The sequence below is a fragment of the Astatotilapia calliptera genome, chromosome 23 (assembly GCF_900246225.1).
Source record: "Astatotilapia calliptera chromosome 23, fAstCal1.2, whole genome shotgun sequence".
NCBI lineage: Eukaryota > Metazoa > Chordata > Actinopteri > Cichliformes > Cichlidae > Astatotilapia > Astatotilapia calliptera.
The window spans coordinates 2,796,766-2,813,303 of NC_039323.1; the positions used below are offsets into that span (position 1 = coordinate 2,796,766).

The 16,538-nt window shown below is 40.3% G+C and overlaps 1 protein-coding gene across 1 annotated transcript in view; it reads right to left on the minus strand.

Moving 5' to 3' along the window:
* The window catches only part of LOC113015922 (P-selectin-like), a 39,078-nt gene that overhangs the window by 2,663 nt on the left and 19,877 nt on the right, over positions 1-16,538 (minus strand). The window contains exons 14-19 of the mRNA XM_026158296.1: positions 12,753-12,938; positions 12,424-12,630; positions 12,122-12,301; positions 9,943-10,128; positions 9,618-9,824; positions 9,313-9,492 (exon numbers count right to left, since the gene is read on the minus strand). Of these exons, the coding sequence (XP_026014081.1) occupies positions 9,313-9,492; positions 9,618-9,824; positions 9,943-10,128; positions 12,122-12,301; positions 12,424-12,630; positions 12,753-12,938 (1,146 nt within the window). The remainder of the gene's footprint in view (positions 1-9,312; positions 9,493-9,617; positions 9,825-9,942; positions 10,129-12,121; positions 12,302-12,423; positions 12,631-12,752; positions 12,939-16,538) is intronic.

Consider the following 16,538-nt stretch of genomic DNA (forward strand, 5'->3'; position numbering starts at 1 on the left):
GGCTGGGATCCATTCCAATTTGCTGATGCTTCACATTGCAGAGATGGAGATCCAGACAGTACATAACCTTCATCACAGGTAAAAGTACAGGTGGACTGATAGCTGAATGAGCCCAGAGGATCGGAGCATTTCATTGATCCACGTGTCGGCTCTGACATCTTCTCACACTGAATCACTGTAGACAACAGAGGGGAATAAAGCATTACGCCATGACTCCATCACTGTGTAGAAAATAATAAAAGTAACAAAAAGTAGTAGCAATATTATAAGCTATTAGCACTTAAACTCACTTTCACATGTAGGGGGTTTTTCTGACCATTTTCCTAAGGAAGTACACCTCAAAGGTCCTGGCACACTCAGCTTGTATCCTTCCTCACAGGAATACTGACACAAGGAGTCATAGGAGAAACTGCCATAGTTGTGAGAGCAATTTACATGTCCTTTATCTGGAACAACCACTTCACCTTTGTTACACTGCACAACTGACAACAAAAAAACAACAACACAGTTGGATATTAATTAAATCCTTTACATGACTTAAAATATGTACCGTATTTCCCGGACTACAAAGCGCACCTGAATATTAGCCGCACAAGCTAAAATCAGGGGAAAATCCTGTTTTGTACATACATTAGCCGCACCTGACCAAAAGCCGCAGGTGTTTCAATATTGACTTATCATATGTAAGAGAATATGCACAAAGCGAATTGTCAGGAAAGAGATGGCTGTTTGGAGACATCACTTTTATTAATATTTTGAAAATCAAGTTATGGGTACATATTTGCACATGTGCTGTGCTTCATAAATGAGTAACAAATGTAGTACATAACAGTAACCTACAGCACACCAGAAAAATAGATTCAGACTACCTTTTAGGCTCAGGTGCAGTGACACGGCTTTAACAAGAAGAAAAGTCAGTCATTCACCACCATCTTCCTGCGCACTAAAACCACCAAAGTCCTCTTCTCCAGTGTCGGAAACGAACAGGCTCAGGATGGCTTCGTCATCCACTCTCAGCTTCTTTCCTTCGTTGTCACTTTCAAAACCAAAGATAATCCTCATTGTCATTGTCAGTGTCGGAGTCGAACACCCTCTGAAGGGCCGTGGCGGTGTCCTCCTCTTCATCATGCAGCAGTCCAGCCCTTCGAAATCCGTTGGTGATCGTGGATGTTTGCACACTTTTCCACGCTGTCAGAATCCACCGGTAGAGTTGAGCACAACTTGCTTTTCGCAAGTTTATCGCCGCTCATCATCCACGACTCCAGCTGAACGCATAGCGCTACTTTGAAGTTTGTTTTTCGCGCTACTTGTACGGCACTATGTTGCCTGGCGGATGGACATGTGACCAACATACCACTCTTGAACCCCGATCCTTCCGCCAGGCAACGTAGTGCCGTACAACAGCGGAACAAACAAAACAAATCGTCTTACGATATGACAAAAATCATGGACAATCTATAGAAAAGCCGCACCTGACTAAAAGCCGCAGGGTTCAAAGCTTGTGCAAAAAGTAGCGGCTTATAGCCCGACATTTACGGTATTTAAACTACGCTATCAGATTTTTTCTCACCTTGGTCACACTTGTGTCCAAAAAACCCTTCAAAGCAATCACATTTGTGGCTGTTGATGGTTTCAACACACTCTCCGTGGAAACAGGAGTCAATCTTACAAGCCGCTGGAAAAAACAGACACACTTCTATAAAGGTTGGTAAATATACTAAAACAATATGTCAGAAACATCATTTTTAACTTTCAGATCAGTAGATCACCTATTAAAGAACAGCAACACAGCAGCAAAAATTAGTTTTTCAAGAGTGTGATTTTTGCTCACCTGTGTAGCACAGAGCAGTCTTTGATTTTGTACATCTCTCGTCATTCCACTTGCCTGGTTCTTTATCTCTTTTAATATACATCTCCACACAATCCTCATGCATGCCTGTGTTTTTGTCACCCTCGTTATTGTTCGGTTCTCCTTTTGCCCAGTTGGTTGCTTCTTCTGTCAGAGGCTTGTTGGTTCCTACCCAGGTCCAGACATTATTAATCCTACGAATCCCAATCCAGTAGTAGCCATTTTTCTTGGGCAGCCAGTTGTTAAGATGCTCAAGCTCCTCCTGGTTCTGGATGGCCACCATGTCTGTGTAGTGCTCCTGGCACCAGCTTCGTGCATCATCCCATGTCATTGCGTTGTCCGAGTAGAAGTAAGACCAAGACTCTACACTAGTCCACATGCACAGCACTTAAATAGAGACAGTGACATATAGTAGATGTAAATGGGGAGAAAAGGAGAGATTTAAAAAAATTCTATTAACTAATTTGCTCTCTAATGAGTGTTTTTAGTATTGGGTGCCTTTGTCCCTCCCGTATATATTCTTCATCCTGTATAAATTTCTCTTATTTGTTGTTTATTTTTGCTGTCTTACTATTTATATTTTATTCCTGCACACTTGGTGTGGAGCACCCACAATTTTGTCATACATGTACAGTGAACACAGGGCAATCCTATTCTAGCTGGTTCTAAAACTTTTTATTGAGACGCTCAAGGCTCTTCTGGCAATAAATGTACATACTTGAACAAATAACGGCGAAGTTGATCCATGAGGCAGAGCTCTTATATCCATGGGTTAGTCCAAAGAAGGAATCCTGTAAAAATAATTTAAAGGTGCATTAAATTAAAACCAAATTAATTTACATTAAAATGAATAATATTTAAATTGATATCCCTTCCACTCACCATTTTAAATGATATGCCTGATAAACTCCAGAAGGCACTTGATTCTCTAGCTTTCAGCCTTAGTATGTGTAGGGATGATTCTCTGCGTTATGCACTGGATTTCCAGGTTTTATACGCTTCTCTAGTGTCATTCAGGAAACCTGGAAGGTTTCCATGGAATCCCCCCCAATACTGCTCCATTCCACAAAAGGCTTTAAAAACATTTCCTGCACAAAAGCATTGGCTGGTCGTTCTCAGTACTGAACTCCCAGGTTGACTTTTAGGGTGAGATGGGGCTTACTTGGCTCTGCAACAATGCAGCTAATCGGGGTGACAAATGGGGTGACTGCATGTTCATGCTACTCCCACTGAAATTGTTGTGTTTCTAAGCTAGACACTGTGTAACGATGATAAACAGTCAAAACTATTTTTTTAAACTTCGACATCTGAAATATTAGTTTTTAAAAATTATCAGTTTCCTGTTGCCGTACATTAATGTAGAGGAAGAGAATAGCTCCAAGGTCTGCTGGCTTGATAGATGAGTTGGGGTGTGCCCACCAACAGAAAGCCAAAAAGCAGGAAAAGATTAGACCTTTAGACCCAAACAGATAAAAACAATGGTTAGAGCCTTGATCTGGATGGGGAAAGGTTTGCATGGAATTGCCGAAGATGAAAATAAAAAGAAAATATATTAATTTGAGAAAGAGGTCGGTTCTTTGGTTCAGGTTTATAAAAATATATATACATACACACTACAAAAGTCAAAGTTTGGACACACCATCTCATTTTAATAGTTTTTCTTTATTTTCCCTACTTTCTACATTGTAGATGCATGCTGAAATCAAATATCTGAAGCAAGATATATAGAATTATGCAGCAAAGAAAAAATCTATAAATAACTCCAAATATGTCTTATATTGGCAGCTCGGTGGCACGGTGGTTAGCACTGTTGCCGCACAGCAAGAAGGTCCTGAGTTCAATTCCAACATCAGGCCGGGGTCTTTGTTGACAGCGCTTCAAACCCTTGGCCTTTTCTCAATGAGCTTTCATGATGTAGTGACCTGAAATGCTTTTCACTTCACAGGTGTGTCTTGTCAGGGTTCATTTGTGGAATTTCTTGCCTTCTTAATGGGGTTTGGACCATCAGTTGGCTTGTGCAGAAGTCAGGTTGGTACACAGCTGACAGCTCTATTTGGAAAATCGGAATTCATATTATGACAAGAACCAATCAGCTAATGAAGAGAAATGACAGTCCATCATTATTTTAAGAACTGGAAGTCAGTCAGTCAGTCATTTGAATATGTCCCCAAGTGCAGTCGCAAACAGTGTGACACAGAAAAGGTGAACGGATGGTCTCTACATGCATGGTTCCCACTGTGAAGCATGCAGGAGTGATGTTGTAGGGGTGGTATGGTGGTGACACTGTTGGAGATTAATTCAAAATTAAAGGCAAAAAGAACCAGCGTGGCTCCCACAGCATCCTGCAGCAACATGCAGTCCCATCCAGTTTGCGTTTCGTTAGACCATCATTTATTTTTTAACAGGACAATGACCCCAAATACACCTCCTGGCTGTGTAAGGGCTATTTGACCAAGAAGGAGAGTGATGGAGTGCTGCGCAAGATGGCCTGGCCTCCTCAGTCACCTGACCTAAACTCAATCGAGAAGGTTTGGGATGAGATGGAGCGCAGAAGGAAGGCAAAAGGGCCAACAAGTGCTCAGCATCTCTGGGAACTCCTTCAAGACTGTCGGAAAACCATTTCAGGTGACGACCTCATGAAGCTCATCGAGAGAATGCCAAGAGTGTGCAAAGCAGTAATCAGATCAAAGGGTGGCTATTTTGAAGAATCTACAATATAAAACTTTGTGAAATGGATATAAATTTACGCTACCAGAGAATGGACTGGGGGAGTGGGAGAACATCAAGAGCTGTTATTTTTTAATGTGTTCCAGTTTACGAAAAACAGCATATCTCTTTTTGTGGCACATAAAAAGACAAACTAAGAATAAAAAGTTAGTAATTTTGTGCGGTTAGTGGTTTGTGCAACTCAGAAATATAACAACAATCCTTGGAAACTAGAATGACGCTGACAGTTGTATTTTCACATGGTTTCCATACAGTATGCAATAACACTAAAGGACTAATGTTTGCACAAGATTGCAATTTACAACCTAAAAGTAATAAATGCTAAAATAACAGTCAGGAAAGAGCTTCGGGAAAGGAAAAGGTGTAGCGACAGATTCTTTCTTGTTACTGCATTTATTTCTCATTGTTCCACTTGGTTATGTCTCTCTTGGGGTGATCGTGGCTCAAGAGTTGGGAGTTCGCCTTGTAATCGGAAGGTTGCCGGTTCGAGCCCTGGCTTGGGCAGTCTCGGTCGCTGTGTCCTTGGGCAAGACGCTTCACCTGTTGCCTACTAGTAGTGGTCAGAGGGCCCGGTGGCGCCGGTGTCTGGCAGCCTCGCCTCTGTCAGTGCGCCCCAGGGTAGCTGTGGCTACAATGTAGCTGCCATCACCGGTGTGTGAATGGGTGGATGACTGGATGTGTAAAGCGCTTTGGGGTCCTTAGGGACTAGTAAAGTGCTATACAAATACAGGCCATTTATCTCTTCCTTGCAATGTATCTCCACACAGTCCTGAAAGGGTATGTTATCTGGCTCTGCAGGTACCCAGTTTGGAACCTCATTAGGTGCAATCTGATGATGATGTATCTGATATCCTCATGTTGGTGTTGTTCCTGCATCACCATAATTAATGTTGGTCCAGGTTTAACACTGCAAGTTACTAATCATATTTTTGTGACGTCATAGTTTTGCAACATGGAAAAAACACCCTGCTATTGTCCGCTCAGGAAAACATCCAACAAAGGTTCAATGTTAGGGTTGAGGGTTAGGATGTAAACATCATTAGGGTTAGGGTCATGGGGCTATCGCTAGGGTTATGAATATGGGGTTTGGGTTTGGTGTGATGGTGTTTCCACCAAATGGCAAAACAGTATTATCTTCCCACCAGGGACTTCGCCAATGATCATCATTGTAATATCATTTCTTCCACAGCTTCCTTCCAGGAAGGGTGTCACTCAACCACCAATAGCACTCTGAAGACACATAAACACACAGACACAAAGTACCATGATATTTATATTGTATTTATTGACATTTATTTTTGAAAGGACTGTACAGAAATATTGTATATAACATATACTGATAAAGAGATGGTGTAGGAAATTACATAATTTACAACATATTAAACAGAGCCTTTACAGCTGCAACGTATCAGACAAAATCCCCCCAAAATAAACCTCTTATTTTTATCATGCAGTCATAAAGCATGGTATATCAGTCTGACACTACTACTGCCATCATAATAATTTCATAATAATAATAATAAGAAGAATTATTCACTGGAAAGCAAAGAAACAATAAGTCAAACCATTAAATGGTTGAAGCTCAGACAGTTTGTTTTCAGTGTTTCTCAATTTTCACTTGAGCAGTTATGGTATCTGTTATCAGGACAAGCAGAGTGGAAAATTCCACAGTTGAGGGCAAAAACAAGTGATGTACCATCTGTAATGTATTGTACTAAAAGTACCAATGTGCTGCTGCATGTACCACTCTTTGGATGGGCATTTTGAATGTGATATAAGTATGTGGTAGTAGTGCTACTGCTCTGGTCATTGGTAATAATAAACTGTAATGATTTTATAGAATTGGAATCAATGTAGCAGCCTTGATTTTTGTTAGTATTTACTGCTATATCTAACTATATCTAAAATTTTAATTTACTACCTGCACAAGCAAGAGCCCAGTGTTGTCACACGTGATGGCAGCTAGGAAAATAGCAAGAAAAAATTCAGGACTGCAAAGCTCATAACCATAGTTTAGGGTGGGGACATAGATCGACTAGTAAACTGACAGCTTTGCTTTTATGGACAGCTCTCCCTTCACCATGCAGTGCAGTGTCCACATCACTGTAGCCATGATCCAAATCCATCTGTCAATCTCCCTCTTCCCTCTCCTCTAACCTGTGAACAAGACCTCTGTGATATTAAAGGTCTTCCACTATGGGCAGCAACTCAACATTAACCCAAAGTGGAAACTCAACTGTTTTCAGGCTTTTTCAGGGCCATATGACTCAGACTTGGAAGAGTTCAATCTTATTCTGGCACGTGGCCATGAACTGCTCCAGTGTAAGACCACCACCTCATGAAGAAAGCAGGACTACATCACCCACAAGAAGCAGAGATGAGATCCTGAGGCCACCTTGGAAGAAACCTTCAGCTACTAGGCTCCACCTAGAAATTCTGTCCATGAAAATTATGAACAGAATTGGTAACAAAAAGAGCTGCTTTGGCTGAATCCAACACCCACTGATGTTGACTACAAATAATTGGCACACAAAACAAACTTTGGCAACATTTGCGCACAAATGAAATGGCTTATATCAGACTATTTATCTATCTAAAGTAAAAATCATCGAAGAGTGCATGACTTTAGGATGCTTTGAGCAATAGCCAGATCAAGTCCATATGAATTATGTAATTAAGTAATGCACTGAATTACTTTTCAGAAGAGAAACAAATAATATATAATTCATTACTGTTTTTTGAGTAATGACCCCGACACCGGTTGGTCCATGTGTGTCACGGTACCGGGTCTGTGGCCCAGTGTTTTGTGTGTGTTTTAGTTCAATTCTTTGATTATTGTTATTCATGGGTTTTGGTTCTGCTTGTGTTATATTTTTAGTCCGAGGATTTTGGTCTCAGGGTCTGCGTCTTTGTGATTTTCTCGTGTTTCCTGTTTTACTTTGAAAGTCTGTGTCCTATGTCAGTGCTTCCCCTTGTCTCATTATGTCTTATTAGTCCCAGCTGTGGTTCCCTCCTGTTTCCCATTCTCTCATTACTCCCTTGTATATTTAAGCCCTGTGTTTTCCATTCCCTTTTCTTGTGTTGTACCACTTCCATGTGCTTTGTGTTTCCTTGCACCTAGTTTCTAGCGTCCCAGTTTCTAGTTTCCTAGTGTTTATGTTCCTTGTCTGTAGTTTCTAGTTTTCTGCTTTTGAATTTTGTTTCTAGTATGTGTTTGCTACAGCGCAACAAAGCTTCCTTTTTGAGTTCATCCTTTCGTGTCTGTGAGTCCTGTATTTGGGTCCTACATCCTACCTGCCACACAACATAACCTGCCAATGTGTTGTTATTTCCAGTCTAAGTTCAACTTTTATTCGTGGGGTTTCTGATGAATACAGTCAAGAAATACAAGAAACAATATTTCTGTGGTAGGATGGAGACTAGGTAGTAATTCTTTTAGTTTTGGATCACCGCCATGACTGTGGATCTGGCACCACTGCCTGGCCTGGGTTCAGTTCATTGTTTTGATAGAGTAATAATATGTTTAGAACTGAGTTGTCTCAGCCAACAACTACCTGGAAACATTCAGAACAGCTGTTAATGTAATAATTAAGTGGAAGATGTGACAGAGTTCCAACTTATTATTGTCCTAATCTTTCCCCAGCAGCCACACATTTTGCTAGTGTTGGCATTAAAACCCACCAAAGATAAGGATAAGTGTCCAATTCATTTTTAATTAGCAATATGCTGAACAAGGAATTAAAAAATAAAATATGTAACAAAATGTTCTCTGGATGATTTTTTTTAAAATGAATTCTTCTTAGTTTTTCATGTATACCACAACATTTCCAACCATCTAGGACTGAAAATATAACATATCAGTTTTAAAGTGTAATGGTAACTTAACAAAACACAATGTTATACACACAAGATTCACACGATGCTATATAATATTTACAAAAACATGGATAATGCCACCTTCCCAGCATTTGCATTAAGTTGTAGAACAATATGTTCAATTTAAAACTCCCTTTTGGAGGAAATATATGTCAGCACATTTTGTTTGAAAAATTCAGCCAAATATGATCAAGCCTATAATATAATCTGCAAATGTCACATCCACTCACTTCTTGTGACACTGGGTTTACTTATTTTATACTCCTTTTAAATTAGTATATATGATTCATATTTTCACATTGCTGTTTTGAAATATATACTGTCTGTAGTTGTCTACAAAGAACAGAAATGTCTTCTACATCAGGCTGTCACTGCTTTTTGTAGCTCTGTAGAGGAGCCTCTATGTCAGAGTTGCTGTAATAAAAGAGAGAAGAATATGAGCAACTAAATTCAACAAACTTAAAAAACAGTTTTGAAAAGAGGTGAAACCTAACCTGCTGAGTTCATACATAACTGATTTGGTCTTCAGTTTTTTCAAAGTCAACATATTCAGAAACACAGCAGAGAACACAACAAACTTCAAAAGAAAGATGAAGGAAACAAAGAGGTGAATCCTTCTCTTACCTGCTCAGCTCATATGCGTCAGCTTTCTTCTTCATTTTTTTCAAGAGCCACAAAGCCATAAACACACCAGATAACAAGGCAGTAGCCCCTGTTGCCACACCAACGGTAACTGCAGCTACTGGAGCAGGAGCTGTGGAAACATTGTAAAACGTGAATAATGTGAACTTTTGAACAGAGATTTGTAAGTGTGCACATTTACATTTTGTGTACCATTTGATCTGTTGTTGCTCATTTACCTTGACAGGTGGGTTTCTCTGCAGTCCAGTTGCCATGATGACCACATGTCAGCAGCTCAGGTCCTTCTAATGAGTAGCCTTGGTCACAGGTGAAGGAGCACTGAGAGTTGTAAACTGACTCAGTGCTGGAGCAACTGATGTGACCGTTTTCAGGAGCCTCAAGCAACAAACATGTAACAGCTGTTGTAAAAGAAAGGAAGATATTGCATATTGAAAAAGTGATCTCACCTGTGCTCGTAAGATTCTGAACATGCAAATGAAGTTTTGAACAACAAGTAATCCAGGTAAAATGGGTTCACATGTACCTGTGCAGGTTGGTGATCTGGAGGTCCATTGGCCTGGATGTGTACACTCCATGCTGTGTGCACCTTGCAGCTCATGTCCTTCATCACATGTAAAATGACAAACCATGCCAAGTGGATGGTGTGTGTCATGACTAAGAAATGAAGACAGAGAAGGGCTGCAGCTTATCTGACCATTTGTTGGGACCTCTGGAGCAGGACATCCTTTTGCTACAAAAGGGAAACAAAAGAGTAAAATATTACTAATATGTCATGACATAATCAATCCAAGAAAAAAACTGGAGTAACACTGTTTGTAGTAAATATTGATAGAATTAGTCTTTCAGACCTTTGCATGTAGGTATGTTTTCATTCCACTGTCCGTCCTCAGAACACTTGATGGTGTTTGCTCCCTGCAGTTCAAAACCTTCTTCACAGCTGAAGCTGCAGGTGGAGTTTGGTCGCAGTTCAGTCTCAGATTCACTGCACTGCATGATGAGGGGAGCTTCTCTCTCTGGATTCTGGCAAAGGATGGCTGACACAGAAACATGTGTATTTTATTGAACGTGTCCTCATGATATATCAGAATCAGACTACTTTAATAATCCCTAAGGAAATTACGTGGGTTACAGTTGCTCCAAGACAGTAACAGTAACAGACTAAACTATTTAAATAATACAATATGTTACAGAGTTTACAAATTTAAGAAATAGCATTAATAAATACAATCACTGAATTATAAATATGAAGAATATTACAGGGGTGGAATATATATAACTGACATTTGACTAACCTGTAAACTTTGTCATTTGTTATTTTATTTGCTATTTTACTTTGGTATTTTACTGAGCGTGTGCAAAAAGGGTGATAAAACATAAAAACACAAATTTCCGCTGTGTGACATGCACACTTACACACTTTTTACTTCAAAATGTTCACATTAGTCATATTTCATAATGTTTGTATTGCTCCCTCTTTATAACCCACCCATTTTCTATATAATGTGGACATTGTGGAGAACGATTAATACCTTGGAGTACACTTAGACAATAAACTGGACTAGGTTAAAACACCACTACACTTCACAGGAAGGGCCAGAGTTGTCTCTATTTTCTGGGGGGTCGGAGGTCTTTCAACATCTGTCGGACAATGTTTAGAACTTTCTATGAGACTGTTGTGGCCAGTGCCATCCTCTATGCTGTTGCATGCTGGGGCAGCAGGTTGAGGGTCGCAGAAGCCAACATACTAAAAAAACTGATCTGCAAGGCCAGTAATGTTGTGGGGATGGAGCTGGACTCCCTTAGGGTGGTGTCTGAGAGGCGGATGTTGTCCAAGATAAGGACAATGCTGAATAATACCTTCCACCCACTCCATGACGTGCTGGCTAGTCACCGGAGCACATTTAGTGAGAGACTGAGATTACCAAAGACTACCACTGAACGACACAGGAAATCATTCCTGCCTGTGGCCATCTCCTTGTACAACTCTTCCATCTAATACACTGTGAAACTGCAATAGCTTCAATCTGTGTATTGGTACATAGTGTTGATTTTATTTGCATGATTTTATTGGGATATTTATATTGCATGTTTGTTTATTGATATTTATACTGCATGGTTTTATCCTCATGTTTATATTTGTGTTAACGTTATACCATGTTCCTTTAACCCACTGTGGACTAAACAGACAATTGTAGGCACCTGTTAGGTGGGGGCGTTCCCCAAGGTGGCCTATCAGCCGCCAGGTTGACCTGTTAAAGGGGATGGTGAGCACAGAGACAAAAGAAGAGAGAGTGACGCACGAAAGGTGGGCAGGAGAAAAAGGAGCGCGTGCAAGCCCGCACGTGTGTGGAAGGAACTGCTGCCTGACTGTGGGGTGCCGCGAGTCGTTCGGCGATCCACTCCCAATGCAGGAACGGCAACAGTGGGTGGCGATGGCTGCAATGCACAACAGGGCAGGGATGCCCTTCTGCCTGCATCTGACGGTGAGACGAGGGAGGCCGTGTTCAGGTGTGGAGTGGGGCGGGACTGTGCGGCGACGCGCTGTCAGGAGGAGACAGGTCTGCGATAGGAGCCCCCTCCCTGGTCTGTTGCTGACGAGTTTCCCCATCCCGGAAGAGAAGTTCCTCTCCTGTCTCTTTCATATAAGGACCATTCGCCCATGTGTGGCTGGACTGTGGGATTATGGGACTATGGGAGGGTAATTTTAGCATATGGAAAACATTCATTTAGCCTTGTTTTAATATTGTATAGTTATTTCTGCCGGCAGGGTTTTTAGCGGGTTGCAACACTATTTTTATTGTATACGGGGAATTTTATCTTGTATTTGTGACTCTGGCTGTGTTTTTTTTATGGAAAGTAAATGGTGTTTGAAGCCAGCTTAGTTTCTGTGCCCTGAGCGCTGACCCGCTCACTCCCCTTGTCGCTTGTATGTATAAAGAGGTGGTGGTGAAGATTTAGGTCCACCAGTCTTAGCGGCTACATGCATTTAAAGTTCTTGTTCTATTTGATTCACATTTGTTCGTTTACCTTGACAGGTGGGTTTCTCTGCAGTCCAGTTGCCATGATGACCACATGTCAGCAGCTCAGGTCCTTCTAATGAGTAGCCTTGGTCACAGGTGAAGGAGCACTGAGAGCTGTAAACTGACTCAGTGCTGGAACAACTGATGTGACCGTTTTCAGGAGCCTCAAGCAACAAACATGTAACAGCTGTTGTAAAAGAAAGGAAGATATTGCATATTGAAAAAGTGATCTCACCTGTGCTCGTAAGATTCTGAACATGCAAATGACGTTTTGAACAAGTAATCCAGGTAAAATGGGTTCACATGTACCTGTGCAGGTTGGTGATCTGGAGGTCCATTGGCCTGGATGTGTACACTCCATGCTGTGTGCACCTTGCAGCTCATGTCCTTCATCACATGTAAAATGACAAACCATGCCAAGTGGATGGGGTGTGTCATGACTAAGAAATGAAGACAGAGAAGGGCTGCAGCTTATCTGACCATTTGTTGGGACCTCTGGAGCAGGACATCCTTTTGCTACAAAAGGGAAACAGAAGGAGATCAATAAAATATATCATAGTTAAAGAGACTTAAAATAAAAGTGCTACAATGGGTAAACACTGTTTGTAGTAAATATTGATATAATTAGTCTTTCAGACCTTTGCATGTAGGTATGTTTTCATTCCACTGTCCGTCCTCAGAACACTTGATGGTGTTTGCTCCCTGCAGTTCAAAACCTTCTTCACAGCTGAAGCTGCAGGTGGAGTTTGGTCGCAGTTCAGTCTCAGATTCACTGCACTGCATGATGAGGGGAGCTTCTCTCTCTGGATTCTGGCAAAGGATGGCTGACACAGAAACATGTGTATTTTATTGAACGTGTCCTCATGATATAGAAGATGGTGGGTTATACTTTTCGTGTTCCTCTTACCTTCACAGTGAGGAATCTGCTGATTCCATGTACCTCCTGATGTGCAGGTCACTCTACTGGCTCCCACTAAATGGTAACCTTGGTCACAACTGAAGCTGCAGGTGTTTTTGTAGCTGAACCTCGTATCAGCATCTTCTCCACAGCTGACAAAGCCATTTGTCAAGTTTTGCAGCGCAGGGCACTGAACAGCTACAAAAGAGAGAGGCAACAGAAGGAGTTAAATGAAAGCTTTTATTTTAATCATCATGCAAATCATCCTCCAAATAACAAAAACTACACAACGATGAAAGGTAAAAACATGTGGCCGTACCAACACAGTATGGCTGGGATCCATTCCAATTTGCTGATGCTTCACATTGCAGAGATGGAGATCCAGACAGTACATAACCTTCATCACAGGTAAAAGTACAGGTGGACTGATAGCTGAATGAGCCCAGAGGATCGGAGCATTTCATTGATCCATGTGTCGGCTCTGACATCTTCTCACACTGAATCACTGTAGACAACAGGAGAAAAAACATCAGTCCATGACTCCATCACTGTGTAGAAAATCATAACAATCAATAAAATATAGCATCTCAGAATTTCAGTAGCTACTGGGTAATGTCTCATCTCTTCATTTATCTTGTTACTGCAGATTTCCAACTCACATTCACACAAAGGTGGCTTTTCTGACCATTTCCCTGAGGAAGTACACCTTAGAGGAGTCTGCACACTCAGCTTGTATCCTTCCTCACAGGAATACTGACACAAGGATTCATAGGTGAAACTACCATACTTGTGAGAGCAATTTTGGGATCCTTTTTCTGGGGCAATAACTTCGCTTTTGTTACACTGCACAGCTGAAAACAAATAAAACACACAATTAGATATTAAATCCTTTACATGACTTAAAATATGATTTAATCTAGGCGGTCATTTTTTTTCATACCTTGGTCACACTTGTCTCCAAAAAACCCTTCAAAGCAATCACATTTGTGGCTGTTGATGGTTTCAACACACTCTCCATGCAAACAGGAGTCAATCTTACAAGCCGCTGCAGAAAGCAAACATGCTTTCATAAGTCTTCTTAATTATATGCAGAGATGAGCAGTAACGCAGTAACTGCTGAGTCTTTGATTTTATTTATTTTTTGCTGTGTTTTACTTGCATCTATTTCAAAGACTGAGTGTAAACACAAAAAAATATTTTATTTTATGTGCTGGAATGTGCAGAAAATGGGTTTAAATGTTAAACAAATTTCTTCAAGTCAAACATGTTTGCATATAAATAACTTTTTGCTTGATGCAATGTGCAGAAAGTTAAAAGATTAAAACTAATAAAACAAATTTTAAAAAGAGCCTTTCCATTTGATTACATTTTATATGATGGATTATGCATAAACAATAGAATTGGGCTGAAAGGTCTATTGTTGTATTACCTATTCAGGTTGTGTATCATGTTTTTCAAAAGTAACTAAGTAACTAATTACTTTTGAAAATAAGTAACCAGTAAAGTAACGGGATTACTTTTTTGGAGACTTAATCATTAATAAGTTACTAATTACTTTTTCAAGTAACTTGACCAACACTGATTATACTACCAGAACATGTCAAATAAATAATTGCAAGCTTTTAGATCATTGAAAATATGAACAAGAATATCAAACATGAAGCAGCTAAAACAAGCTGCTCTAGTATGTTAGTCCCAAACTTTTGCTAACCTGTGTAGCACAGAGCAGTCTTTGATTTTGTACAACTCTCGTCATTCCACTTGCTTGGTTCTTTATCTCTTTTAATATACATCTCCACACAGTCCTCACTGATCTTTGCATTTTTGTCACTCTTGCTGTTGTTCGGTTCTCCTTCTGCCCAGTTGGTTGCTTCCTCTGTCAGAGGCTTGTTGGTTCCTACCCAGGTCCAGACATTATTGATCTTACGGATTCCAATCCAGTAGTAGCCTTTTTTCTTGGGCAGCCAGTTGTTAAGATGCTCGATCTCTTCCTGGTTCTGGATGGCCACCATGTCTGTGTAGTGCTCCTGGCACCAGCTTCGTGCATTTTCCCATGTCATTGTGTTGTTTGAATAGAAATAAGACCAGCACTCTACACTAGTCCACATGCACAGCACTAAGGATAGAGAACAGCAATATTTATTAGATGCAAATGTAGTTTAAAAAAAAGGATGGATTTTTTAGAAATTATTTGTAAACCTTTTTAATTAACTAAAGGTGTGGTTGCATTAAATATACATACTTAAGCAAATAAAGGCGAAGTTGATCCACGAGCTCTTATATCCATGGGTCTGAATTAGTCCAAAGCAGGAATTCTGTAAACATCATATAAAAAAAAAGTTCATTAAATTAAAGCTGAATTGATTTTTACTGAAATCTGCCCTAAAAAGAACAATATTTAAATTGATACCCCACTCACCATGTCAAATGGTATGCCTGATAGCCTACAGTAGATGTTTGACTCTGTGGGTTTCAGCCTCATATGTAGGGATGAAAGTATTCTGAGTGTTATGCACTGGATTTGCTGCTTTTATGTTCTTCTCTTGTATCATCCAGGAAACCTGGAGGATATCAGTTGAATTCCCCCCACCCCTCCAATACTGTCCAGTATTTCGTCATTCCACAGAAGGCTTTAAAAACATTTCCTGTTCAAAACGTTTGTGTCGTCTTACTCAATCAGCTCATAGTGTTCATCAGTCTGTAACTCACAGGTTGAGTTGACAACAGACAACAACCTTAGCTGAGTGATATTTTAAAAAAAATGTGTAAAAATTGCAATATTCTTCACAGTTGATAGATTTGCATTTTTAGGTGCTCTGGTGAAGACAAAACAACTCACTGAACATTTTGTAAAATTATTTAAATGTACAGCAAAGACTGTGTGAAAGGGTGGAGTAGCTCAGGACAAACGCCTCATTTCAACACTGACCTTACTTTGGTAAGTTTCTTTCCCTGGAGAAAAAAAAACAAAGAAGTTGATTTCTTTTGAGGTATACTGCAATAAGATTTCATTTTATTTATTTTATTTCTTCAACACATAATTGAGAAAGTAACTGACTTTGTCAGAAGATGGTAGAGAAGCTGTTTAGAGTCTGAAGAAAAAAGAGAGAGAAAAAAGTACACTCATACAGTGTGGTATGTCGATGTGACTACTGCTGCTAAGGACCATGGCCTCAGACTTTGATGCTCATTCTCATTGTTTAACAATTGGATGTGAACTTCTCCAGCCCAAGCTGGATGAAACCAACAGGGCCACACCAACCACAAAAAGCAGAGATGAAATTCTGAGGCCACCTGGGTGGAACCCTTAATTCTGCACCGAGAAATTCTGTCCAGAAAAATTATGAATCAAAAACAAAGGGGACAAAGGGTAGCCCTGGCAGAGCACTCATGCCCAACATCCATCAATAGTGAGTCCAACTTATTACTGGCAATTGTGCACTCACTGAATGCCTTATATCTAATTACCTTACTAAAAAAAAACGATAAAAGACTGCATAACCTCAGAGCATCTAAGTGGCTAGAA